The sequence below is a fragment of the Lygodium microphyllum genome, chromosome 26 (assembly GCF_053477565.2).
Source record: "Lygodium microphyllum isolate KBCC chromosome 26, Lygodium_microphyllum_v1.1.10, whole genome shotgun sequence".
In the NCBI taxonomy this organism is placed as follows: Eukaryota; Viridiplantae; Streptophyta; class Polypodiopsida; order Schizaeales; family Lygodiaceae; genus Lygodium; species Lygodium microphyllum.
Window position 1 is genome coordinate 129370999 of NC_141160.1, and position 27380 is coordinate 129398378.

Below are 27380 nucleotides of genomic sequence, written 5' to 3' on the forward strand. Positions count from 1 at the left end.
CTCAATGATAAAAATCACTATTAGTGACAGCAGAAGATGAAAAAAAACATGAACGTCAAGCTTTCAAGCTTGGGGCTATGGCTGCCATGAAACCCACAGTTAGGGCTTGACTATGTGGGAGCAGCAGAAGAAGAATTTCAAGAAACCCTCTTGGGTGGAGATAGCCCACTTGGGAGGCTATCAAAGCCCCATGGTCGTTGCCATCATTGCGTATGCTATCTACAGGACGCGCCGCCGTACGAACTACCCGACTATTCAGATTTGCGCCAATCTGACAATTTCCTCAATGCCGTCTTCCACGCTGCCCAATGTTGCTCTTTGATGTGCCAGGATTGGTCGCCTTCTCTCAAGGAAGAAGTTCTTAGTTGAAGCCAAGAGCTGAAACGCTCTCCTTTGGCTTCCCCAGGTCCTCCAAGGTTAGGGGGTCAAGCTGGCTATGAGTTTGAAGGTCCAAGATGAGAGAAAAGAAGATTTTCTTGTGCACTTAGTGAGTCTGAGGTTTGAGGAAGCTGAAAGGATCAGAGGAGGCTCTGATACCATGTGGAAAACCAGAGTTGCAGCAAGAAAAGTGTGCACAAGAGGGAGATAGGAGCTCAAAGTACAAGAACAAAATCTTGTTTACTAAGTTGCTCAAAGTACAACTTGGGTACACTCTATCTCTATCTTTAATAGTGACCCATAGGCTGTTTATATAGCCTCTGCCTGGCTAGGGTTAGGGTTTTCCCTGTTCTTCAGACCATTCACACCCATCTGCCCTCATACACCCTTCCTTATGGCGGGTTCCCTTGCCTATCTTCTAACACTTCTTGCCCTTGTTGAGACAATCCTTCTTCCAATAACCGGTCTTACCACAAATATGGCAGGTCGATTCCTTCTCCTTGTGCTTCTTGGATTTGTTGTCCTCCTTCTTCTTCTTCTTTTGATCCTTCCCCTTCTTTTGAGAGGCTTGACCAACCAATGCCTCCGATTTGGAAGCATTCTGTCCCTTCAATTGTTCCTCTTGGTCCAAGACCATAGGAACCAACTCTTCCCATTGAAGAGTTGACTCTCACCCTGATGCAATAAGAGCATAATAAAAAGTATCGAATCGTGGCGGCAATTGGGACAATAAAGTGATCGCCATGTCTTCAGAGGAAATAGGCTTCCCCGCATTTTAAACCTACATCTGAAACTGTTGAAGCTTGTTGATGTGTTCCCAAAGCGAAGAAGACTTATTCACGAACAAGGTCCGCATCTGCACCTCCAAAGAAACCCTTTTCGTTAGGGTCATCCAGTTATACATCTGGTCGAGCTCCAGCCATATCTCTCGAGCCACTGTCAAGTGCTCGATGTGAGCTATCACAGTTGTAGTATAAGACAGAAAAAGAAAAGAACGAATCCGGGCATTCAATTTGTCCCAATGAGACTGGGCCTTGGTCAACTCCGCACGAGCATTGGAAGAGAGTTTGGACTCATCTCTCACCAAGGGCCGGTTAATCTCCTCCATCACAAGCTCCGCCAAATCATAAGACTCCAAAATGGCCAACATCATCACACGCCAGATGCGGTAATTGTCACCATCAAGCTTCTGATCCGATGGAAGAGCCAGGAGAACAAGCACCTTCCAGTCCATGATCGCCTGGAACTCCAGGTCGGTCTCTGTAGACATTTTCACATGCAATGCATGCATAAACACAAAAGTAGCCCCCTCTAACTGTGAAGACACAGTCTGCTAGGGCTCTTTCCTCCGCTTCCCGAACCTTCTTCAGCTGCCAGAGGCAATGAAAAGGTAAAATCTGCAATGGAAGGCCAAAAACACAGCCTTCTTGCTCTTCAACTTCAAATAGCAACAACCTGCAGCAAATTCACCAACTGGACTTCCTTCCCGCACGCCCACGCATCTGAAACAAAGACAGAGGGTTGGACTCAACAGTGTAGAGCAATGAGCTCTCACACATTTCTTCAATATTTCCATTCCACACATCACTAAAGAGAATAGTTACAACTTAAGGTCTAGGACCATTCACACCAAACAGCTAAGTCCTAACCACCAACTTATTTAATGTCCGCATCATGTAATACAACTGGACAACTCAAGTGTTGGGTATGGTCATACCAAAGATAGTAGATCGAGCTTGAAGTCTTAACACTCCCCCTCAAGCTCAAGACAACATCTGCACACCAAGCAGCTGTCTAAAAACACTGAACTTATCTTTACCCAAAGACTTGGTAAAGATATCTGCAACCTGCTCATCAGTCTTCACATGCATGAGATCAACTCGTCCTGCAAGAACCATCTCTCTGATGAAGTGGTAGTGTACCTCTATGTGTTTCGTTCTGGCATGATATATCGGATTCATGGCCAAGAGTACACTACTCAGATTATCGCATAGTAACTTCACTGGAGCATCTACCTGTATATCCAAATCAGCCATAAGCTTGAGCAGCCATGAAATCTCGCATGCTGCCAATGCAGCACCCCTGTACTCTGCCTCAGTACTAGACAATGTAACCGTTGGTTGCTTCTTGCTGCTCCAGTTGATCATGCCACTTCCAAAGCCAAAAGCATATCCACTCGTAGATCTACAATCATATGAGCATCCTGCCCAATCTGCATCCGTGTATCCAATGAGTTTCAAGGGCTTATCTCTGACAGAAAACAGCCCATACTCTACAGTGGACTTAACATATCTCATAATGCGTCTAACTGCATCCAAGTGCGGCTTTCTGGGCTTCTGCATAAACTCGCTTATGAGCCCTATAGCATAGCTCAAGTCAGGCCTAGTGATGGTCAAGTAAATCAGACTGCCAACCATCTGCCTGTACATAGTCACATCCTCTACTTCAGCTCCAGTGCTCATGTCTAGCTTGACATTCTGATCAAGAGGTGTATCCAATGGCTTGCATTCGGCCATGCCATACTTCTTCAGCATTTCCATGGCATAGTGCTTCTGCATCAGCCATAAATCATTTTCAGCTAGAACTACCTCAATGCCCAAGAAATACTTCAATTCTCCTAGGTCCTTCATGTCAAATTCAGATTTCAGCATCTTCATTACATGCTGTATGCCCAAGTCATCATCACCAGTGATTATCAAATCATCAACCTATATGACCAGCACTACCAAGCCACTATCAGTCTTCTTTGTAAATAGGCTGTGATCAGCCCTACCAATAGCAAATCCCAATCTCTGCAAGTAGTTACTGATCCTAGCATGCCAAGCTCTCGGAGCCTGCTTCAGCCCATACAATGCCTTTTTCAGCCTGCATACATAATGCTGAAAATCAGGGTGAACATACCCTTCCGGCTGAACCATATAGACATCCTCTGCTAAGTCACCATCAAGAAAGGCATTCTTCACGTCCATCTATTGCAATTTCCAGCCTCTAGCAGCAGCCAAAGCAATCACGGTGCGTATGGTTGCCATCTTGGCAACAGGGCTGAATGTTTCCTCATAATCAAGTCCATACTGTTGGGCATACCCCTTAGCAACCAGCCATGCTTTGTATCTCTCCACACTACCATCTGACTTGCATTTGTTTTTATAGACCCATTTGCAACCAATGGTCTTTTTTCCTTCAGGCAGTGGCACAAGATCCCATGTCTTATTTTCAGCCAAGGCATTCATTTCTTCATCCATAACTGCACACCAGTTCTCATCTTTCACTGCTTCACCATATGTACTTGGTTCTTTGCTCTCCATCACTTTTGTCATGTAAGCATAATGCTTTGCAGAGTAGCCACTGTATGTCAACCTGTCAAAGACGTGGGGATGCACACCGTCCTTTCACGGTTTCATCATCCTAGGAGTGCTTGCTCTTCTTCCAGCATGGCATTTTCCTCTCTCGAGGCGGAGCGTACAGCATCTCTCTCGATGCTATCATGGTGGTCATGGCATTATCCCCTCCCGAGGCGGATCGTGCAGCATCTCTCTCAATACTATCATGGCGGTGACTTCTACCTTGCTTTTCTAGCGGGGTGCTTCATCCACTTCATCTTCTTTCATTACTTATGGTTCTCGGCACCATATGAAGACGGAGATCAGGCTCCTCTTCCTTCTTCGGCATCTACATCCAGGTTGAGAGAGGATTCCTACCCTTCTTGGTATTCTATAGGCTTCAGCACTTTGTCTTCGACATCGGCTTCTTCCCCCTGTTGTACCTTACCCTTTGCATTGCATGATTACATCATCCTTGTACTAGGGCGCTTGGGCAAGTGAACAATTTTCCCACGAGGGACACTATCCAAGTGGCACCTACTGCATGAGCATTCTTCAGCATGTAGCATACTTTGCATCTCATTGTGCAAAGCACCACTTGCGCGGATCCTAAGCTGTTTCCACCAGCGGCGGCTGTTTGTACCACACCACTATCCTTCTTCATCACATGGATACCTCATCACCTATTTTTCCTCGTCATCGACACCTTGAGTGGATGGGTTAGCTTGTACTGTTTTGTGATGTGTTGGGTGTACCCTCCCTACTCCCGTCTTCTGGGTCACTTTTACTCAATCAACCGCATCCCATCAAATTTACTTCACTTTTTTTTTTTTTTAATCCATGTAGTTTCATCCGCCTTTGTAGGGCTTGGCACGTGCACCCTTTGTCCGATGCCTTGGCTGCTTTGGGATGGGATGCCTTGGGTTACATAAACATCACAATGGCTGGCCTAACGTTTCAGCTCAGTTTTGGGCCCGAGAGGGGGTGTTGAGCTAAAACGTGCATTTCTTGCTGATCAGCCTCTTAAACAGCTCCAAAATACACTAAAAATGCTCTTTTAGAGTAAAACCCTAAAACGGCGAGTAGTTAGAGAGAGTTTAGTGGAAACCCTAATTTTTGGGACACCCTTCCACATCTATAAATAGACAGGCTGCTCCCATTCACTCGTCATCCTTGTTTGCAGGTTACACCAGCCCACACACCATCTGTTGTTGTTGGCGCCCAGTTTCCAGCCTACAGCCCGCCTCCATCTGTTGTCCAGCCATCATCGACTGTGCAGACCCTGACATTTCCAGCATTGCAGACCCTGACACTCTCAGACACTATTTCAGCCTGCTGTTTACAGCAGACTGTGCACAGTTTCCAACCTCTGATCGGTGGTACACTGCTGTGTTTACCGGTTTTCAACCTCCAGACTACTGCGTTTTGGTAACCAGCCTGCTGCCATTCACTATTCAGCACTCCTACACTCCAACTGGTGGTCATAGACTTGGGATCCGTCTTCGATGGACGTCACACTCTGGCATTGCTCTGCCCTTGAGCACACTGTACACTCTTACATTCATTTACAGCATTCATTCACTTCAGAGTTGTGTTCTCTCTCTCCCTTCTTCTATTTGTGTTTGAGTTTTGAGTTTTGCATTTAGAGTTTGAGTTTTGCCCTCTGTCACGAGGATGTGAAAATTTGATGCTTGCTTATGTTTGATTGACATTTGATTAAAGGATTAATCAAATGTGCAATTAAAAGATGCACATGTGTTGCACATATGAGTGCAAGCTACTTTTTTTTTTACAGTTGAAGAGCCAAGGACCTTGTGAAAAAGATGGGTGTCAAAGGCAAAAGTTGCAACAAGTTACACTTGTTAGATTCTAGGTGAATTTTGGTGTCAATTTGCCCCTAGGACCATTATTGGCCATTAAGTGTCAGTGGAGACACTAGGGCCTAGGCATTAATTAATGGATTAATGCATGTCTAAGGATCAATTAATGCATGGGACCACTTTGGATTGCAAATGGCCTAGCCAATTAATTTTTGGATGGAATTAATTGGATGGGCAAGGTCAATTTTCTGGTCATGGATTAAAGGCTGAATTAATTTTCAGAATTAATTAATTCTGAAAATTGAAATTGCTAAAAATGGATTAAGAAAGCTGCCACTTGGCAAAACTTTCCCATGCAAGTGGGGGAAAGGCTAAATAGGGCTGAAGGGAGAGGGAAATCTCGTTTTTTCATTTTGGAGCTGTTGAAAAGAGGTGTTGGACTGTTCCTGCCAGCTTTTGGGGCCATTTCCCAGCCATTGGAGACCATTTTGTTGATGGAGATTGCATATTCTTGACCTTAGGAAGCTGGCAATTGCTGGTGATACACTTTCTCCTGAAGATCACAGTCTCTGATGCTCCTATTGTTGTTGGTGTGTCCGTTTGGGGCTGGTACAGCAGGGCAGCAGCTGATTTTGATCAGTTCTTCGCGACAAATCACAGAATTTTCTCTCTCTACAGCATTCTCTCATCTCCTTCAACCTATGCTCAGCCATTCTCAGAAATTCTTAGCCATTCGGAGGAGATCTCAGCCATTTTTAGTGGGCTGATCTGTAATTTCTACAATAAACCACCCTAATTTACAGCAAAAATTAGGGTTTAGCAACCACCTTGGGATTCGTGCCAGAGATTAAAGGCTCAAGGGACTGAAATCAGCAGCTGATAATTGAAGATTATCAAGGGATTTCAAGAGCCAGCCCATCCCAAATTGATTTGAGGCAGCATTTGGCCAGCCAAGCTTCAAATTGGAGAAGAAGTCCTGGGTGAATCAAGGGGCAAATGACCCAAAAGGCTTGCTGGTCATTTATGACAGCAAGAGCAATTGGTTAGCAGGAGGAGATTGAAGAATCTCAAGTTGTACTCCTTCCAATTGAATGAAAGCTAAAGAAATACTGCAAGGGGCGCCAATTTTGGGGCCAACAGGGTGTCTACTGTCCAAGAATGTTATGGTAAAGTGTGTAATTCATTTTATGTGCATTTATTTATTGCTGTAATTAACTCTTCAATCAGGTTATCACCACCCATTCCAAGAAGGATGGCTGGTTTCACCCTCTGTGTCTATGTCTGTCTCTTTGTGTTTCTGTCGTGGTCGTACACTCTGTGTGTCCTCAATGCAAACTCTAGCAGTTTCCTTCACACCTATTTCTAGCCTCAAATAGCACCTCCACAACTCTAGATTATTACTACAATAGCCGCAATTTCCATTCCAACATCCTTAGTCAGCTGTATTTTTTATCAGGCCAGTAGGTACTACTTATAAATTCAGTTTTGCATGTTGTTTGGATGTGTTTTCTTGTCAAATTGTGTGTATCTTGATGTAGATGCTGCCCAAATACGAATGGTGGTTTACTGTTTTCAATATCAATAATCATGCATTAGCCAAAAAGCTACGTTGTTGCCAGAATTTGTGCAACAAAAGCAGCCTTGGTCTATTATGCTTGTGGCTCTATGCAAGCCAATGTCAGTGCCAGCCTTTGGCAATTGGATGACCTCTCGTTGGGAAGTAATAATTAGCCACTTAGGGCAAGATTCCAGACTGTCCATTCTCCACTAAGATGGACCCCTCAACAAATGTGGCAAGCCAATTCTTTGTGCCTAGAAAGTATGCATTGGAGTAGAGTATTTATTGAGCCATTGGATGTTCAGGAGCCGAGAAGTGCATATTTTAGAGCAAAATAAAACATGAATTCAATAGATGATGTGGTTGATGACCGGTCACGTGTGGTCATGTATGGCTGCTTCTGCCACACATGATCTTGGAATGCACTATTGGTCAATTTGTCATAAGATTAAAAATCTTTTGTCCCTTTTGGAGTCCATTCCTCCTTTGGATCAGCATTTGAAAATATTGGATTTCAGTTTGCAGCAGGCCAGTCCCACTCTGCCTTTGCCTACATTGACTGCTAAATTGGTTTATCTTCTTATCATCTCTCCTCCATGGATTCAGGTGCATGTTAATGCTTTGTGGCATATAGATAAACCATTGAAATGGTGGCAGAAGCATCTTCACAAGATTTTGAAAAGCAAGCTTCCTTCCAAATCAAGAATGCTCATATGGCTTTGTTTGGTTCATGCCTTTCCAATCACCAGATTCCTGGCAAGGCAGGGCCTAGTAGGACTCACTGGTGTATGTTGTCAGGCACTTCAGGAAACAGTGCATCAGGTTCTCTGGGGCTGCCCTGCTTCTCACTCCCTCCTTTACTATCTCTCAGCATACTTGAGAGCAGCCAGATGTGGCAACCTTGCATTGGCAAAGTTGGGATGGTATACACTCCGTCTGAAAATGTTTTGATTAGCATCCTTGTCCCAAAAATGCTTATGTCTTGTGTGCTCTGTTTTCCGCCCCAAAAGAAGACCCCTCCATTGGTTAAAAAGCCTGAAGGCCTACAATGCATCCCCTCTAAAGCAAAATAGTCGTATCTGAAAAACTAGTCACAGTCACTCTCTTATCTTTGAATTTTGAGGCTGTCTTCTACTAAGAAAATACAACATCTCTATTAAAATATGAAGTCTTTAAGTTTTGACAAACGAACCCAACTTGTTAGCATATTCACATAACTTGATAGGGTGGTCACTTCGAGAAGCATACTTGCCCTATGCATTGTCCCACCCATGGGCAATGATGATCGAACCGTTCAACGCAATTGTTGCAGATGGAGCAGTGGGAACACCGGGGAGGCCTGTACAACATGCAAGTATCACAATATTTGATCTTCACTGCAATGCCATTTACAATCACATCTTTGGTTCTGGGTAGTCTCAAATATGGAGTCTGCCTTCCATTGCAATCGGAATGTACGTTGCTCATGTCAAAATCATTGTCAGGCTCTGGAGGATGTTTATTGCGAGGAACAATACCAGGATCTCTACTCGACGTCAGAAATAAAAAAAGTAAAACCTGCACACAGATAGGTTTGCATCCAGTGAGAAGTTTCTGGCTCCTAATCAATAATTGATACCCTACCAAGAGCGGATACCTATGCAGTTAAAATATAAAAGCCTATGTAGTTAAATGCACCCAACTTGCATTGAAGGTCAGCAGACATACAAAAACTATAAGTGCACCTGCCACAACCATGACTGTTAACCCCCAATGTCCAGGAAGCATTTCCAAAAGATCAAGTGCCACAAACTTGTAGAAAACAGCAGCAGGTGCAAGGATCATCACAATCGTCAATAACAGTGACCGTACATCTGGACCAAAAATCAATCTTCCTCCCAAAAAGAACCTCTACAAAAGCAAGGCATGGCACAAATATATCAAACACACATCTTCAAGTATAGTTTGCGGGGAAAAATTCTAGCTTGAATCAACTGTGTAATCATGAATATAGAAGTTATATTTACTAGGTGTTCAATAAGACCAGAATTATAAAAGTTCAAAGCTCTGAATAAAGAAGTTATACTTACTAGGTGTTCAATAAGACCAGGATTATAAAAGTTCAAAGCTCTGAAACAACTAACCTGAGAAACATTCCTTTTGTGTATATTTTGACAATATGGTCTTATGATGTCAAATACAAGTTCTAAGACAAGGAGAAGAGAAGGATTTGCATTTCTGAAAACAAGGCAATAAGGTCTATAAGATCACAAAAATTGTCAAATGTGATATATACATATAACCTGAAAGTCCCAGAACATAAAAAGTTACAAGGAACTGCATCAGCCATTTGTAGTGCATCTTTCCCAAGGACCAATAAAACAAATACTCCTGTTTTGCAGTGGCAGAGGGAGAACACTCATGGGACAGCCCCCAGTAGTTACTGCTGTATTCTCCCCATTGCAGTCATGATTGTTTGTAGTTAAGGAAATACTCCCTACTTGAAGTGTTCTCCACTGTTCACTCCAGTACCACAGATCATTCTCACTCATCTTGAGCTTTGGACATCCGTTGTCCAGTAATAACAAAGACAAAAGTGAAATGTCTGGATTGTTTGATACAACTCCATACTAGGAAGCAATTCAAATACACAAGGAAGGTACACACAATGTCCTTGCTACCCTCCCCTTTATTAACAAAGTCAATGCCGAGCTAGGAGAGGATGGCTGTTGAGAAGGTAAAAGAGTGCCACATAACAAATCTTCAAATCAAACTCCAAACTAAAGGTAAATATGCCTCCATTCTCTACTCTTAAGTGTATCTCACTGAGAGAAACAGAACCAGTTGTCGGAGCAGTTCAGTGGTGCGGGTAGCACATCCTTGCAATACAAGATTGCTCTGGAGCTCCTGGAAAGATCATCAGCTGCACGGAGATTTGGCCAGTGGCAGAGAAGGTGCAGCAGCATAGTGTAGTGGGGCATCAAGTTAGAATAGCCCACAACAAGAGAATCAAAATAACTAGAATGTTGTGACTCATGAACGAGATCCATGAAAGCATAACAACACAAGAAACAATGACACAGGGAAAGGTCTCTAACTAGCAATAAAGAATGGAATATAGGGGAACCAAGCATAACGAACCATATAGAATCCTCATGATTAGCATGCCCTAAGAGACCCACCATGAAGAATGGATACTAAAACACCACCACATTCAGATCTTCTCTCTTTGGCATATAGGTGGTCATGAGTGCTGCGGTGTATTTACTTATACTTGAGCACAAATACCTTACAAACAATGAATAAGCATCCCTGTAGTCTAACATACCAAGTAATCAAAACATTAGCACTAGGAGAGTGGTCATTTCACAACTTCATGGGCACCCAAACTCTAAACCATGGACAAATTTTCTCGAGCCTTTCTTGTCTGTCATCCCACCTCTTTGTTTATAAAAGGACGACGTATAGCTGAAGTCAATGTCTCATGCTTGTCTGGAGACGAGAGAGAGAGAGAGAGAGAGAGAGAGAGAGAGAGAGAGAGAGCCTATGGTTTTACGGAAAAAAAAAGAGAGAGCCTATGGTGTGTGTGCACTTAACTGTTGTACACTTTTTCATCATTATGGCGAAATCCAATTCCAATTTACAATTTGTGTACTGTCACTTTCATTATTCCATTGATGTTTATTACTCTTCCAGCATGGTATCAGATGTTTAGGTTTGCTGGAGGAGGTATGCATCTTTCATGATTGCTTGATCATATTTGTGATTGTCTGATGTTGCTTGGTAATATGTGTTCTCTGATGTTGCTGTGGCAGGTGAACAGGTGTTGTGATTATAAGTTTGGTTGGCTGCATGACCTATCTAGCTTTCGCGGTGTTTATTGGCTCTGTGTTTCCTGTTTCTGTAGCTCATTGTTCCATTGCTGGATAGTGGTGGGACTGAAGTGCACCACACGATTATCTGGCTTGGCAAAAAAGCTGCTGTTGCTGTCGAAGGCATGAGTATGCAGTCATCTGGATGACTCAGTAGCTTGCACAAGCTCTTGCATTGTGAATCTGTACAGGTGGTGTGTGCTTGATGTGTGTGGTCCATGAACCTCTTGTTCATGCTTTGGTGTGCCTCTGCCAGCACTATTGTCATGATCCTAGATTTGGGCACTGATTTATCAATGTGTGACATTTTTTGTGTTGACATTTCATGTTGTTAACAGCTGCTGACTGCATCAATGTATCATGATTATGTGGCTATGAGGATTTCAAGCCTTCTTCCTATTCTACCTGTTTTCATTAATGTTGAAGCTTGTTCATATAGAGTCCTTTGACTATGTTCTGAGTTTATCATTCACATTGCTTTGTCGTACGATTCATTTTGTGCTTTTTGCATTTAGAGCATTTCTTCACATGGTATCAAAGCTTTATACTCTCTAAAAAACCTTGGCCTTTGATTAGAAAGCTCATTCACAAAAGCAAGAACAACAAAAGGGTCTGATGACTTCGAACACATTCACAACACCGCTCCAATCTCCACAGCCAAACATGGACAGAAACGATCAAGAGTGGACCTCCCAGCTTGCTACTGCCCGATTTGACATGGACGAAGAACCATCGGACTACCATGGAATCCATAGACTATCAAATTTCTGCCGTTGAGTATGATCTCATCCTTATGCATAGGGCTCCACAGGAGGTTAAAGGCAAGCCTGAGTTTTCTCCTTTAGATTTGGTGCACAGAACTAATGATCATACAGGGCCTTCGGAATCTCCACTACAGACAGGCCATCCGCAAGTGGAACCTGGCTCGGATTACACATCACTTCCACGCTACTTTTCTCCAATGGCAAGTACGAACCTACATTTTACGTTCTATGCCAACTGATTCTATATTTTCTATTGGATCAGGAGGTGCTCATCAAGAAGAGGCTCTTCAAAACAAGCTTTGGTTCATGAGTAATAAGAAAGACAAGTATTTCTTCATGAACTCAAAACTAGGTAAGAAGCTAAAAGAAGAACTTGTAAGCATTCCTACCCTTCCTTTTCCTTCAAATGTTTTTATTTCTCATGGTCAATATGGAGTAGGTGCATCTTTATTTGATGCATTTAATGGACAAAAGGAACCTACAATGTTTCCCACAATAATATCCATCACAAATCTATTTGGGCTCCCACCCATCCCTCCCTCATTTTCCACTGCACCTTTCTTTCCACTTCCATTAAGTGCACCACATTATCCATCACCACACACCACACCGAGGGGTTCTACACATTTATGCACAGCCTTTAAGACTTCTACATACCCATTTTCGGGTGGTGTAACTAAGACGGAGGCTCTGACCTTCCCCACATGCACTTTCGGAATATCCCTTTGGGAGTGCATCCCAAACATACTCAAGTGTGGATCGTTTGGTATCACCATTTGCCTCTATAGCATTACCTAGTCGACCATCCGATCATTCTATAGTGCCCCAGCCAACATTTGGACAAGGCCATCATGTCCCAATAGTGAGAGTTATCTCGAACAAAGAGAAAGAGAGAGAGACAATCTACAAGAGAATAAGAAAAGAAACTTGCACTAAACAACGAACAAATGTTGAATACTGAAGGAGGATTGATCAGTCTCTGCACGCAGCCCACAGCGTTAGTGAGGGCACTAGATCAAGCTGATGATGACAACAGCGTTGGAGACGGAGGAAGATGACGGAGTCGGATAGTGCACCTACCAAGGAAGGCGAGAAGATGATAATCGAATTGACTGCCAAGTGGAAAATGGCTATAAATAGCCAAAAATCCCAAAAACTAGTCGACCTAAAATCTGGGGCAAAAAATATGGCTAACTAGCATTTAATGTTGGTAAAGTACGGGCCATCTTGATCACACTGTGATTCTTCCACTCAAAGATGCCATTCTCCTGAGGGGTGTTTGTATTGGCAAACTCTTGGTGAATACCACAATCTGCACAAAAACGAGCAAACTCATTAGAAACAAATTCTCCACCCTTATCCGATCGTAAGGTCTTCACCTTCCAGTCCAATCGGTTCTCGTCAAAGAGCAACCAAACCTTAAAGTAAGAGAAAGCCTCCGACTTCAGCTTTAAGAAGTAAGCCCAAGTCATCTTGCTGTAATCATCCATAATTAGCATGAAATACAAGCTCCCTCTAAGGGACTCCATCCTCATCGGTCCACAAAGATATGTAGAAACAAGCTCCAAGGGTGTTGAAGACCGCCTCAAAACCTTGCCGGGAACAACATCACAAGTCTGCTTCCCACGGATCCAGGATACACAAGGCTACTAGCTCACCACAATATCCGGCAATCCTCGAACAAACTGTCCCTTTGATACCTTCCGAAGGTAATCATAATTGAGGTGGCCAAACCGAGCATGCCAAAGCTTGGATTGAGTTTGTGAGGTAAGAAGAAGAGAAGTCAAGGCAGAAGAAGACCGCAACTTGTAGACTCCATTCTCCTCATAACTTGAAGAAAGAACCTGTCTTGATCCTCGATCAAGAATCCAAAAAGCACATCAAATTCGACCAAAAGGCCAAGGGCACAAACCTTGTGCATCGAAAGAAGATGGTACCCCAAAGCTGGCACATAAAGTACCTCGAAGGTATGAGCACCACCACATCCATTTGGAATAAGATGCATGTTGCCTCGTCCCTGTATAGGAATGGACGAACTATCACCAATGAGAATTTGACCATGGGAAGGCCGCAAATGAGCAACACCTGCTGAAGAAGGAGTCATGTGCTAGGAGGCACCACTGGCAACAATCCACTCCCGAGTGTGTGGAGCCGGCAACGCAACATCAGAAGCCATCGGGTCGAATCCTCAACCACCTCCAAATGGAGGAAAGCAACTAATGAGGGAGCAGCCACAGTTTTGGAATCCTTTGAAGATTTCTCCTTGTCAAGGCAATCCTTCTTCCAGTGACCTGTTTTGCCACAAATGTGATAAGTAGACTCCTTGTCTTTGTCCTTCTTAGATTTTTCCTCCTCCTCCTCCTTTTGGTCCTTCCCTTCTTTTGAGAGGACTGACCAACCAAGGCCTCAGATTTTGAAGCATTGTTTCCTTTTAGTTGCTCCTCTTGGTCCAAGACCATAGGAACCAACTCTTCCCACCAAAGAGTCTCAAACCGCCCTGAAGCAAGCAAGACGGGATAAAAACCATTGAAGAGGGGTGGTAATTGTGAAAGAAGAGTTATCACCATGTCTTCAGAAGTGATCACCTTCCCGGCATTTTGTACCTACATCTGGAGCTACCTCAGTTTGTTGATATGCTCCCACATAGAAGATAACTTGTTGACACTCATGGTCTGCTTCTGCACTTCCAAAGAAACTCACTTCATGACGGTCATCCTATTGTATATCTTATCCAACTCCATCCATATCTCTCGGGCCATCATCGAATGCTCAATATGAGAGATAATAGTTGTAGTACATGAGTGAAATAAAAACGAGTGAATGCAAGCATTGAGTTTGTCCCAATGTGCCTGAGTCTTTGCCAACTCCACCTTATCATTGGAAGAGAGTTTGGACTTGTCTTGCACGAAGAAGGACGATGAATAGCCTCCATGACAAGCTCCGCCAGATCATAGGACTCCAAAAAGGCAAGCATCTTAACCCACCAGATGCGGTAATTCTCGTCATCGAGCTTTTGATCTAATGGAAGAGCTGGTAAAATGAGCACCTTCTGGTCTATGATCGCCTGAAACTCTATCTTGGCCTCAGAAGACATCTTCATCTACAATGCCTGTACAAAACACAAAGAACAGTCCCCCTCTGACTATGAAAATACAGCCGGCTAGGGCTATGGTTCGCTCATCCCACTCCTTCACTTGTCGAAGGCGATGAAAAGGTAAGATTTGCACTTGAAGGCCTAAAGCGCAGCATTCTTCCTTCTCTAACAGCAAAAAACAATAAAATCTTCTCCTTTCTCGTACGCCCATGCTCGCCTCAGCCTTGTTCTGATGCACAGCCCACTTGCTCGCACTTGAACGCTGAAAATGCAGCCTTGTGTAACACTGAAATCTCCTCTTCAGATGGGTCCTTTAGTGCTCTGATACCATGTTAGAGTGAAGCAATGCAGAAGCAAATGACCAAGACAAAGTGAACAGAGAGAGAAAAGAGAGAGAGAGAGAAAGAGACTGTGAAATGCAGAAAATCTGCAAAATGAAGAATGTTCTATAAGGATGCAGGATTATACACGGGTGCAAAGAGAATGTCTACGTATGTCTCCACCTCAAAGATCTCAGTCTCCATCAGCCCTGAGGGTAGAATTATACACGTGTGCAAAGAGAATGTCTACGTATGTCTCCACCTCAAAGATCTTAGTCTCCAACAGCCCTGAGGGTAGTCTCCACGGTTTGCAGCCTGAAATCTGTGGGACACAACTAACTGAGACTATGGAGACAAAAGCCTATAAATAGGCTAAAAATAATGGCCAAAAGAATGCAGGTCAGCTGCAATTAATGCAGCCGACTGCAAGCCATGTGGCACTTGGCCAACTACTTGCCACATTGTCTGCCATGTGGTGCATGCCTGCCACGTGGCGCATGCCTATCTGAGAGATGACTCGCTAACAAATGGAACCTATAAAGCCCGCTCTCTTGTTGCTAACCTGTCGTGATAACAACCCCTGTAGAAGAATCCTCAATACATACGGCCTACTTGGTGAAGACAACCCAGGTACCAAGCCTAGTAAGGCCATAAACTGAGAAGAGTGGAAAGCCCAAATCTAGAACATAAAGGGCCTCTGAAAGGGAGTTCGACCCGTGGTCGAGAAACAAAGGCAACATGCCAACACCACAAATAGGCACCGAAACAATGTCACCAATAGTGATAGAACCCTCAGAACGGCATAGATCCTACAATAAATCACCTCGTGGAGTCATATGAATAGAAGCTCCACTATCAACCAGCCAAGGCCTCTCAAAAGACGAGGCAACCATTGAAGAAAGCTCCTCCAACTCAACAATATGAAGAAACATTGACTCATGGGTAATTGCTGGAGTAGAGGTAGAAGGCTCGGATGTTTTAGCTCCATCCTTTTCTCTAAATGTGTGAAGGTAGTGGAGCTATCCATCCTTATTTTTCCGTACTTCGAGGCAAGATGACTCGATGGAATAAAAATCGCTTTGAAACCATCACTTAATGCTAAATCTTTTGAACAAATCACACCAACAACCCTCAACAAAAATAAATAAAAATTTAAAAAATCAAAAATCCATCGCTGACTCCATTCATCTTTGCAGGACTTGGTAGACCCTTGGGCAACCAACACACATCCTTGGTCCAATGCCCTGGCTTATTTGGGGTGATCACTTGGACTCCCTTGGTAAGATAATCATCGCCTCTGTAGTCTTGGTAGGTCACTGGGCAGCTGACATGCACCCTTTGCTTGATGCTCTAGCTACTTTGGGGTGGGACATCTTGGGGCAAAAGAAAATCTATATTAAGGGCTTATTTCTCATGGCTCAATTTTGAGCCTAAGAGGGGGTGTTGAGCTAAAAATGCACTAGCTTGACTAAAATAGCCCCAAAACATGTTTAAGTAATGAAGCAAACCTCTTATTTTAAAAGAAACACAATCCTAGAGAGAGTGTCCCACATGCAAAAAACTAATTTGGGTGCCCCAAACTTTCTATAAATAGGCATGTAACCCACCACTCTTGCTTGATCTCATTTTTGCAGGTTTCAGAAGCTGTATCTCTGTTGCTCACACCTTGCTCGTGGAGGACATCACAGTCAGAGCTTCCATTGGTCATCTACTACCATCTAGTGCCTAATTTCAGCCTTTATCACTTGTTTGCAGCTGTCGCCAGGTCCTAGGAGCTATCGCATGTAGTTTGATATTGACATCAACACCTAGTGCTAACACCATCAACCAGGAACTGTCGCCCTGATCTCTCTCTCTCTTCTGAATGTTGTGTTTTCAGTTCCTAGCTGCCACCCTAACCTTCTCTCATCTCTATCTGCTGCATTTGCACCTAACAATTGTCGTTTAAATTTTCTCTTCTCAAGTCTCTCCGTTTTTAGTATTTCTCTCTTCTACATTGTCATCGACATCAAATCCAACCTTCTTTGGCTGTGTTTGCTAGTGTTCAACACTCGAAGGCTACCTTTGAAAATGCGATTCAAGATCTATTCGGCATACGCCACACACTACAGCTCATAACCTCTACCTTGATCCTAGAGACACGAGAGTTCGAGGTTTAGTATTCACTGCATAGTGTGTTTGCTCAATGAGCACTGTATATTCATTATTCATTCACTTTATTATTCATTGTGTTCACTATCTTTGAGTTATCCTAACCCTAACTGTGTTCTGAGTTTATCAGTCGGTGCTTTGTCATACGATTGGTTTTGTGCTTTTTGCGTTTGGAGCATTTCTTCACATAAGGGTGGAGAGAGGGCATGCTGATGCTCTTTGATTCTAGTGGATTTGGCATGCCCCATCAAGGCCACATGTTTTCGCAACTCCAAACCTTGGATTGGTGTGTCTGAAGCAGCAAAAAAATTGAAGCATGAAGGTGATGTGGCAATCCAACCAATTGCCATCTGAAAGGAGCAAGTCAGGTCATTGAATCAAATCAGCTAAAGGCTGGGAACATTTTTCTGGAGTAGAACGCTTACCAAACATTCCTGCTTCTCCTATGTTGTTGTTCCTTCATCTCCTATTCTAGCCTGTACCTTGTTGCCTTCAACTTTCCCTCTGCACCGTGCAAATTATATATGTTGTTTTCCAGGTTGTTCTCTCTTTAGTTGGTTTTGTGTGCTCGCTAATGTCCACAGCTCCAGACAAGTCGTCACTTTTATACAAATATGTTTATTTGGGTTCTCTGATGTTGCTGTGGCACAGGTGAACAAGTGTTATGAGCATAGTTTTTATCAAATGCATATGATTTAATTTGCAAATGTCTGAAAAACATATGATATCAGGAGTGTGAAATGTTATTTCAGATGTGACCAAGTTTTGGGGGACAAAAAACGGGCAGAAAAAAGCAAAAAACGTGACGATTTCAGCCGGAAGGCTGAGTTCTGGCAGGGAGCACAAAAAAGCATTGCAGTTTCAGCCAGTCACCTCACTGTCGCCTGCCTTCTCTCTGCCCCACATCGTGGAGAAACAGCTTCTTGGACTGCGCACATGGTCTGCTCAGCCTTCAGTCCTGACAAGACTGCTTCAAAGTTAAAACACTGAACAGCATGCTTTTTCTTCCTGTTTTGTCCCTCTCTCTCACTTTCACATGTGTTGTAGCCTGTAACTGCTTTTGTCTGTCTGAAATTTCAGATTCTCTCTCTCTCTCTCTCTCTCTCTCTCTCTCTCTCTCTCTCTCAAGGATGAGACTTGAGTGGCTGATTACTGCAGCTTGCAAATTTCTTGAGTAAAAGTCTGAAATTTCAGTCATTAACAGCCAGTAAACTCCAAATTATTCAGAAATACTCGTTTTCCCTTTAGTCTTGGTCTTTCAATCTCTGAAATGTCTTGTTCAAAGTCTGAAATATCTGAAATGTCTTGTTCAAAGTCTGAAATATCTGAAATTTTCAGAAATTTCAGACATTAATAGGCTGAGACAGCCATTGAATGCTTTTGCCCTTTAACATTGGGTTGAGAATCTTTGAAATTTCTTGTTGGAAATCCAAAATATCTGAAATTTTAGACATTAACAAGCTAAGATAGCCATTGAACTCATTTGCCCTTTGTTATTGCTTAAAAATCTCTAAAATTTCAGATTTTACAACTGAAATTGACATTTCAACAAGATTTATTAGTTATTATGTCGTCATCTAATGAAGCTTCAAAGTTCATCCCCATTCTTATCCATCAGGCTGACACAAATGGGAAGAAAAAGCAGAGTGGGTATTTGTAACAACTGTCAAGCAATGTGAAAGGGGGCAGTTTACTTGCAAATGCAAGTGATGTCAGCACACTTGTGATGGAGGCCCGTCTCGCATAAGAGCCCACTTTCTTGGGCTTAAAGGTTTTAGTGTAGATAAATACCTTCACATGTGAAGGAGACATGTCAACAATTGCATTTAGAAGCAAGATTTGTTTATCCTTTTGCAACTATTGATGAGTCTGTGGCTGATTTGGAAGAGGGTTCACATGGGGAGGCAAGCATTGCATGTGCAAACACCCCTAATGTTTCAGCTGCAAGTGCAAGTGGTTCTGCTTTGTATAGTGTCCAGCCATCAAGCTCCAAAAAGTAAAAAGTTGGCAAATCCAGGGAGCTTTGGAGAAGTCTTGGAATATGCAAGCAAGGCACAATGCTAATGTTGCCCTTCGCAGGTTTTTTTATACTGAAGAATTCCTCATTGGAAAGTAAGGAGTCCATATTTTTTTAGACATGGTGAAAGCAATAGGGGAAGTTGGGCCAAACTACAAGCCCCCCTCTCACCAAATGCTTCGCACAAAGCAACTTAATGATGAAGTCAAATGCATTGATAGAGAGTTGCTTGGCATTCGAAATAATTGGAAGAAATATGGATGCAATGTTTATGTGATGGATGGTCCGACACTCATCCTAGACCCATTATTAATGTCATGGTATCTTTCATACATGGTTCTGTGTTTATGAAGGCAATAGACACAAGTGAACAATAAGTCAAGAGAGTACATCTATGAGATTTTAAAAGATGTACCCTTGGATGTTGGGCCGAAAAATGTAATGTAAGTGTGTATGGATAATGCAGCAAGTTATGTGCGAGCTCGACAATTGATAGAGGCACAATGGCCTAACATTTTCTCTACTAGGTGTGCTTGTCATTGCTTAGATCTCCTTTTTGAGGATATTGGTCAGTTACCTTGGGTTGCTCCTATATTGGCTGATGCCACACAAATTGTCACTTTCATAACACAGAAACATACTGTCTTGGCTTTATATCGCAAATTCAGCACAAAGGAGCTAGTAAAGCCAGCCCAAACAAGGTTTGCTTACATGTTTATCATATTGGCAAACTTACTAAATAAAAGATGCTATAATTGCCTGCAGCACATTAAATGAAATATAGCAAAACTTGTAAGCAAAGTGGTAAAAGAAGATCACTCTAGCATGTAAGTCCACTATTGGTTGTGAGTGAAGATTAAACTAGGAAGAGAGTTTGCCGCATTGATAAAGCAATGCAAGCGGCTAGTATCATTTTAGGGTTCACTTTTTGGCAAAATGCAAGGATTATTTTGAAGACACGTGCACCTATATTAAAGGTTCTTCGCCTTGCAGATAGGGAAGATACAACAGTGGGGCTTGTGTATGAGTTGACAAATCGTATAACTGAGAAGATACAAGGTGTTAGAAGACAGGCATAGAAACCCATTGTAAGCAAGGGAGTATAAGGGCAGATGAGTGTGAATAGCCCTAGGGGCAAGGGAAACCCTAACCCTAGCTAGCAAGGGCTATATAAACAGCCTATGGGTCACTATCATGTGTGAGAGAGTGTACCCAAGTTGTACTTTAAGCAACTTAGTAAGCAAGATTTCATTCTTGTACTTTGAGCTCTCTTCTCCCTCTTGTGCACACATTCCAATGCTGCAAACTCTGATTCTCAACATGGTATCAGAGCCATCTCTGATCTCCTCAGCTTCCCTCAATATCAACTATCACTAAGTGCACATGAGCTATCATTTCCTTCATCTTATCATTCTTTCCTCCATAGCTGACTGCAACCTACCTCCATTGGAGGACTTGGGGAGGACAAAGGAGACCATATCAGCCTGTGTTTTCTTCTGGAGATCTCTTCCCCACATCAGGGCGCAGCTCCTCGTCAGGTCTACCCCTGACATTGTCCACGTGTGAGGCCAGCATTGCGAAAATCCCAGAAACGGCGCAGTTTTCTGACAGGGCAGAATTCGGGCTGCTGTACACGCAGCAGGCGGCGCAATCCATACAGCTATCTTGGGGCTTTGATAGCCCCCCAAGTGGGCTATCCTCAGCTAAAAGGGTTCCTGGAAATTCCTCTCACAATCATGAATTATCAGGTTAATTGCTTGCTGGGCATTCACTAAAACCCATGAGTTTTTTATTCCTCTTTATATATTGTTGTAAGGTTATGTGTAAAATTAACACATAGACCATCATGCACTAGAAGTGTATTGCATACCGTGAGTGACTTTGTCTCAAGTACATTGGTCAGTGAAATCAATAGCATGAGTGTCATCATACTCTCCTCGGAATCATCAGCAACAAGCATTGAGATCATAGACAAACCGTGTCCAACACAAGCTTCATCCACTAAGCCATACCACAAGGAGGAGCCTGAAGTCCAGTCTAGGTTTACTTCATTAAAACCTAAAAAGACTATTAAACCTCAGAAGAAGCTTGCACATAAGAAAGGACCACCAAAGTCATACTTTAAAATATTACACTTCTATGATTTTCAGTCTTTCTCTTCATTGCAACTTTGACTTCACATTGTCTAATTTGCTTCCGCATTCAGTGAAAAGTTTGTAAGGGCCTAGACACTGCCCTTGTCCTAACAAGTGGTAAGACCTTCCCAATGACCACAACATATGCTGATGTCCGTCCTCAAATTTGAAAGTTTGATGGTAAGGATTTTCACCCATGGCAGGCACTTATAAAATAAAAAATGATGGAGAGAGGGTATTGGCCTCTCATTCAAGGCAGTAGAGCTGTAAACTCTGCAAATATGATTGATATAGAGGATGACCAACGTGCTCAACCAATCATAATGCCACACTTAGATGAATCCCTGATTCATCATGTTGATCAACTAAACACTGCTAAAGAAAAATGGGATGAGCTTGAAAAGCTCTATGGAGCCACTGGCAAAGATACTAAAATCTTCCTTAAAATTGAATTCTTTAGCTTGGAATATCATTCAAGAGAAGATTTGGGAAATTTCATTTCTCATATGAAGGGACTTATGGCACAGCTTGCTTCTGTACAAGCTCCAATACATGAAGAAGATGCTATTGCTATTCTCCTAAAAGCTGTAAAACAGGTGTTTCCTACTCTTGTAACCACTCTCACCAACATTCCAGATCCTACTTTGGCAAGTACCATTCAATCCTGTTTGGATGAAGAAAAGAGGAACCACAAAGAAAGCAGCACAGTCAGGCAACTTCAAATTCCCGTGAACAAGTATTGGTTCATACAGTTCTCACTAGATGTTCTTTCTGTAAGAAAAAAGGACATCTTGTAAACAACTGCTGGAAGAAGTATCCCAAGAAGATGAAATGTAACAAATGCAAGAAGACAGGGCATATCACTAGTAAATGCCCCAACACTCCTAAAATACCCAAAGAATTGGTGGCCAACTATGTCTCCAATTCATCTGAAGATCGACTGTTTTGACTATTTAAATCATCTACCTAAAACAACCTTGTAAGCCTGATTTATAAAGGCATCCCAAAAGGGGGGGAATCTCTTACATGCCTTGTAATCCAATGCCACCCTGGCATTGAGGGGGGGTGTTAGAAGACAGGCATAGAAACCCACTGTAAGCAAGGGAGTATAAGGGCAGATAAGTGTGAATAGCCCTAGGGGCAGGGGAAACCCTAACCCTAGCTGGCAAGGGCTATATAAACAGCCTATGGATTACTATCATGTGTGTGAGAGTGTACCCAAGTTGTACTCTAAGCAACTTAGTAAGCAAGATTTCATTCTTGTACTTTGAGCTCTCTTCTCCCTCTTGTGCACACATTCCAATGCTGCAAACTCTGATTCTCAACACAAGGCACTAAGGGTGTGGATGCTGGTAAATTGCAGGAAGTTAAGGATCTTTGTGTCGATAGATGAGATATGCTGCACTCACCTTTACATGTAGCTCCTTATGTTTTGTATCCAAAATATGGAGATCAAAAAATCCAAGTGGTGATAGTGAAGTGCATGAAGGTTGGATGAACGTGATTGAGAGATACTCTTTATGATATAGCAAAGCAATGTGTTTTATGTGATGAATTGGATATGTATAAGTCAAAAGGCAGGTGGATAGACATGCCCTCTTGCAAAGGATGTGACAAGGATGCACCAAGGGATGAAGTGGTGGGAAACATTTAGGGCTTGTACACCTCATTTGCAGCAATTGGCGATTAAGGTGCTTTCTCAAGGTACTTGTGTATCTTCTTGCAAAAAGAATTGGAGTACTTTCTCTTTGATACATATGAAGAGAAGAAACAAGTTACTTCCAAAGCATAAGGAGAAACTTATTTATATCCACACAAACCTTCGCCTTGTCTCTAAGATCAAAGAAAGAGAATGGGAAAAAAATGAGGTTACTTTGGAAATGCTTAATAAGAAAAAGGATGATGATTGGATTTTTACAATTCAAAAAGAAAAGTTGGATAATACCAATGTTACAAAAAGCAATGCTTCTCTTGTTGATCAGGGAGAGGATGATCATGATAATGATGATGAGGAAGATGAGGAGGAGAAGAATGATAAGAAAAAGGACATTGATGAGTAGGAGGATGAGGGTGCATCTTGCCCATGATCGTCATGTGTAATCTTTTTTCCATATAGTTTACTTCAGCCTTCTACCATAGTTTAGAATCTAGACTACTATTATGCCATGATGTGCTTCAATTGTGTCTTGGCTCAAATGACTTGAAAGCAAATCTGAAATCTTTTTGGCTGATCAATGTTGTGTCTTCAATGTTGATTATTCATTGGCTTATTGGGAGACTACAATGTCTATTTTGTAGAATCTAAAGTTGTTGAAACAATGAAACTTTGGTTTTTATTCAGCATGTTAGCTTAATACTAGGTTATATATATTTTTATTGTTTTCAAATATGAAAATTAGGGCAACATATGACTCAGCCCGAAGGCCTGAATCATACTCCAATCATACTTTCATACCCGTCTGCATTTACGTATGATTGCCGTATGAAAAAACTATGGTTATGAGTTTAAGTTTGCTTGGCTGTGTGACCTGTGTAGCTTTTGTGGTGTTTATTGGCTCTATGTTTCCTACTTACATGGCTCATTGTTACATTTGTGATAGTGGTGGGTCTCTAGGTGCACCACATGATTATTGAATTTGGCAGGGAAAGCTATTGTTGCTGTCAAAGGCATGAGGGTGCAATTGTCTCCATGACTTGGTAGCTCCCACAAGCTCTTACATTGTAAATTTGTGCAAGTAGCGCGTGCTTGATGTGTGCAGCATCACGATTGTGTTGTCCATTAACCTCATGTTTGAGCACCCTACACTCAACCACAACTCCATGGCATATGTTAGAATAATGAATCTCTAATCATATGAGCACTGATTGGATCATCATGAAGCAAAATGAGAAAATGTAATAATTTGAGAGAGTTAGCAAAGGGAGTGTGAATGCCTACAAAGATCTCAAAGAAAAAATAAGATAAGCACAACACCAACAACACTCCTATGAACAATCTCAAAGGACTCCACATGAACAAGTTTCAACACGAATGAAAACAGGTAGAATAGGAAGCAGGCTTGAAATCAGCATAGCCATGTAATCATGATAGATCGATGCAGTCAATGGCCATAAACAATGTGAAACGTCAACATGAAAAAATGCCACACATCGATAAATCGTAGCCCAAATCTAGAATTGTGACAATAGTGTTGATAGAGACACACCAATGCACAATCAATATCTTCACTTTAGTTCTACTTTTTGTACCCCTTCTCTTGATTTCTCTTGTATCCCCAATTCCTGTAATTTCTTTATTTTTCTCTTCTTTTGACTGCTATCCTCATTGGTGCCTCCAAAGCGTCTCACTCTTTCAATTCTAGCTTTGTTCAGACCTCCCCATGAAGATTTTCCACAAAATGTTTCACCTTAAGCATGTTAGAAGCTCTTTCCTCTTCCCCAAGCGAAGTATTCCATCAATTCCACAGTCATTTAAACTCTAATGCAAACGTGTCAATGGTCGAACCCTCCGCTATTTGACAATGTTCTATTTTTTTCCACAAACCTTACAAATTTTCAACCCCCTTATACCTAACTAAGAATGCTTGTTTGGTGGTCTTATATTCTAACGGTATCACAGATTCTGTTTGGCTCAATTGTCTTTCGTAGGCTTCCAACCAATTTCGGCTTTCATCTAGCAATCGAATTTTAAGGATCTGTAGTTTTGGGTCTAGAATTCTTTATATGATACCCCCCAACTCTAATTTCTCAATGAACCATTGTGGATCCTCTCCCCAAGCCTCATGACATCTAAAAAAGGGTAAGCCATGTGGTTTGTTGTTTTCTACCCCAAGTTCTAGGTCAAAGTTTTTTGGACACTCAACGGACGCCAAAACTTATGTGGTGTGAGCGGTTCAAGAAAAACAACCCTAGACAACCCAACATTGGAGAACAAGGAGTGCCAGGAAACGTGAAAAAAAACCTTGACCAATTGCGCACTTAATACAACACAAAGCAACTGACAAGGAAAAGACACAATGTGTTAGTAAAAAATGTGCCTCTTGTAACTTAGAGAAATGTGATAAACCAACCTTAAGCCATAAATTAATCTTTGTTGAATGAAGGTAGTACACTCTCTACAACAACATAAATTGTAATCTCCTACAAGTGACACAACTTCAAGATGTTTCTTGTATCCAAGATTTCGACAGAAAGTCCAAAAGATTACCCATAGAGAGGGTGTTGGATCTCTCTAGCCTTTCAAGGAATCCCCAATTCCAACACTATGTGGTGCAGTGGTAGTCATGCACATGAAGGCAAGGATGTTATATCTAAGAAGAAGGAAGATACAAAAGACATGCTACTGCCCCGTATGCTGGCAATCATGGTCTTGCTTATTGGGGCACAGGATCACACATGGCTTGAGGCAAGTGTCAGGGTAGAGAGAAGGCATGCTAATGCTCTTTCCTTCTGGTGGATTTGACATGTGTCATCAAGGCCACATGTTTTGGCAACTCTAAATCTTGGACTGATGTTTCCAGCACCAAGTTCAGAAGAAGCAGAGAAATTGAAGCATCTGTAGCAGTATAACCAACTGCCATTTGGTAGGAGCAGGTCAACTCATTAAATCAAAGCTAAAAGCTGGGAACACGCTCACAAAACCTATTCTTATCAGAGTGAAGGAGTCACTTAGTATGAATATGTATGACCACACCTATTGAAGGCATCCATAACTTCTTCTTTCATAGAAAATAGAAAAATGCCCCTATCTAATCTCTAGGAGACATGTACTGATGTAACTAAGTCCAAAAATACCTCAAATCCTGATGACAATGTCCAAATCCAAAACCCCTCAAAGTCCTACCCAATTACATTATCTTTCGACTTGCACAAAGCTTTGCATACTAGTAAGAATGGTGAAGTAATCAGCTTATTTGCCCCCTGACGATACCACTAAGAGGAGTTACTGTTTTGTTGTGTCATATAAAGAGCTTTCCCAAAACCCTAAAGCTTCATATGAATTGCTCCAGTCTTTCAGGATTGAGCCACAAACCATTGAATGTTGCTTCCAATACAGTCAATACCATCATGTACAACATTTTGTACACGATGTTTCAACGGCAAACATTTCTGATCTTGTCCACATTAAAAGGGAGGAGGCCATTTAATCTCTAAGCATATCGCCTGCAGTTAAATTAACTCATTTCTGATCTAATGCATATTAAAGGGGGCATAGATGAATAATGACTTACATTGCTGCCTTGCCAGACTTGATATACTCGCCTTTGTAGGCCAACATGCTCGATGCCTTCAAGGTCCGGAGGGACTGGAGGGAGCTGCGTGTTGAGGGTCGACTGCATTTTTGGGAGAGGGAGAATTCCCCCCGGCAGCACCGAAGCTTGTGCAAGTCCAGAAGATTACGGGCTTTAGCTAGAAAGGAATTGGAGCTGCAACCCCGATGTCGTCCACCAAATATCACACAAAGGTCTTCCGAATACTGGGTGCAATCAACTCTCTCTCTCTCTCTCTCTCTCTCTCTCTCTCTCAGCCAATATCTGAGAGAAAGGACAGAGACAGAGATAGAAAGAAGGGGCAAGGGCGAGAGGTTCGAGGTCTTGCAGCTTGCCGGCCGTCTACGTGTGTATGTATCACAACATAAGGAACGCCTCTCTTCGTGTGTTTGTATCGTAACATGCCTCGAAGGTTGGGCCGGCAGCTCTCCGATTATGAGACTTGCTCTAAGAGACTAAGATGCCCACTCTTGTAACAAGACAAGTTCACTAAGATTAAGATGCCCACTCTTGTAACTACAAGTTATAGCAAGTTGTAGCATAGAGGGGCTAGTCTCCAAATGGTCGTGGATAGCTCGAAGCTGCCATGCAATAGTGTGGTAGTCGTCCCTAGCATAATTATTAGTTATGTCAGAGTGGGGTGAAGCAGCTGGTGAATCAATACATGGCATGTCCTCCTTCCAACCCACAATTCACCACTTG

The 27380-nt window shown here is 42.4% G+C and overlaps 1 protein-coding gene and 1 pseudogene across 4 annotated transcripts in view; one reads left to right on the forward strand and one right to left on the reverse strand.

Moving 5' to 3' along the window:
- LOC148013795 (protein S-acyltransferase 8-like) overlaps positions 1-27129 on the reverse strand; it is a 63685-nt gene extending 36556 nt beyond the window's left edge. The window contains exons 1-4 of one of the 4 annotated variants that reach the window (XM_087667767.1): positions 26640-27129; positions 17682-17896; positions 8784-8966; positions 8325-8633 (exon numbers count right to left, since the gene is read on the reverse strand). In XM_087667767.1, the coding sequence (XP_087523893.1) occupies positions 8325-8633; positions 8784-8900 (426 nt within the window). In that variant the 5' untranslated portion in view covers positions 8901-8966; positions 17682-17896; positions 26640-27129. Of the gene's footprint in view, positions 1-8324; positions 8634-8783; positions 8967-17681; positions 17897-18129; positions 18180-26639 lie in introns of those variants that run through there. The other 3 variants (XM_087667768.1, XM_087667766.1, XM_087667769.1) reach the window with 3 other exon arrangements.
- Positions 19473-23468, forward strand: LOC148013796 (uncharacterized; annotated as a pseudogene).
- Positions 27130-27380: the final 251 nt, after the last annotated feature.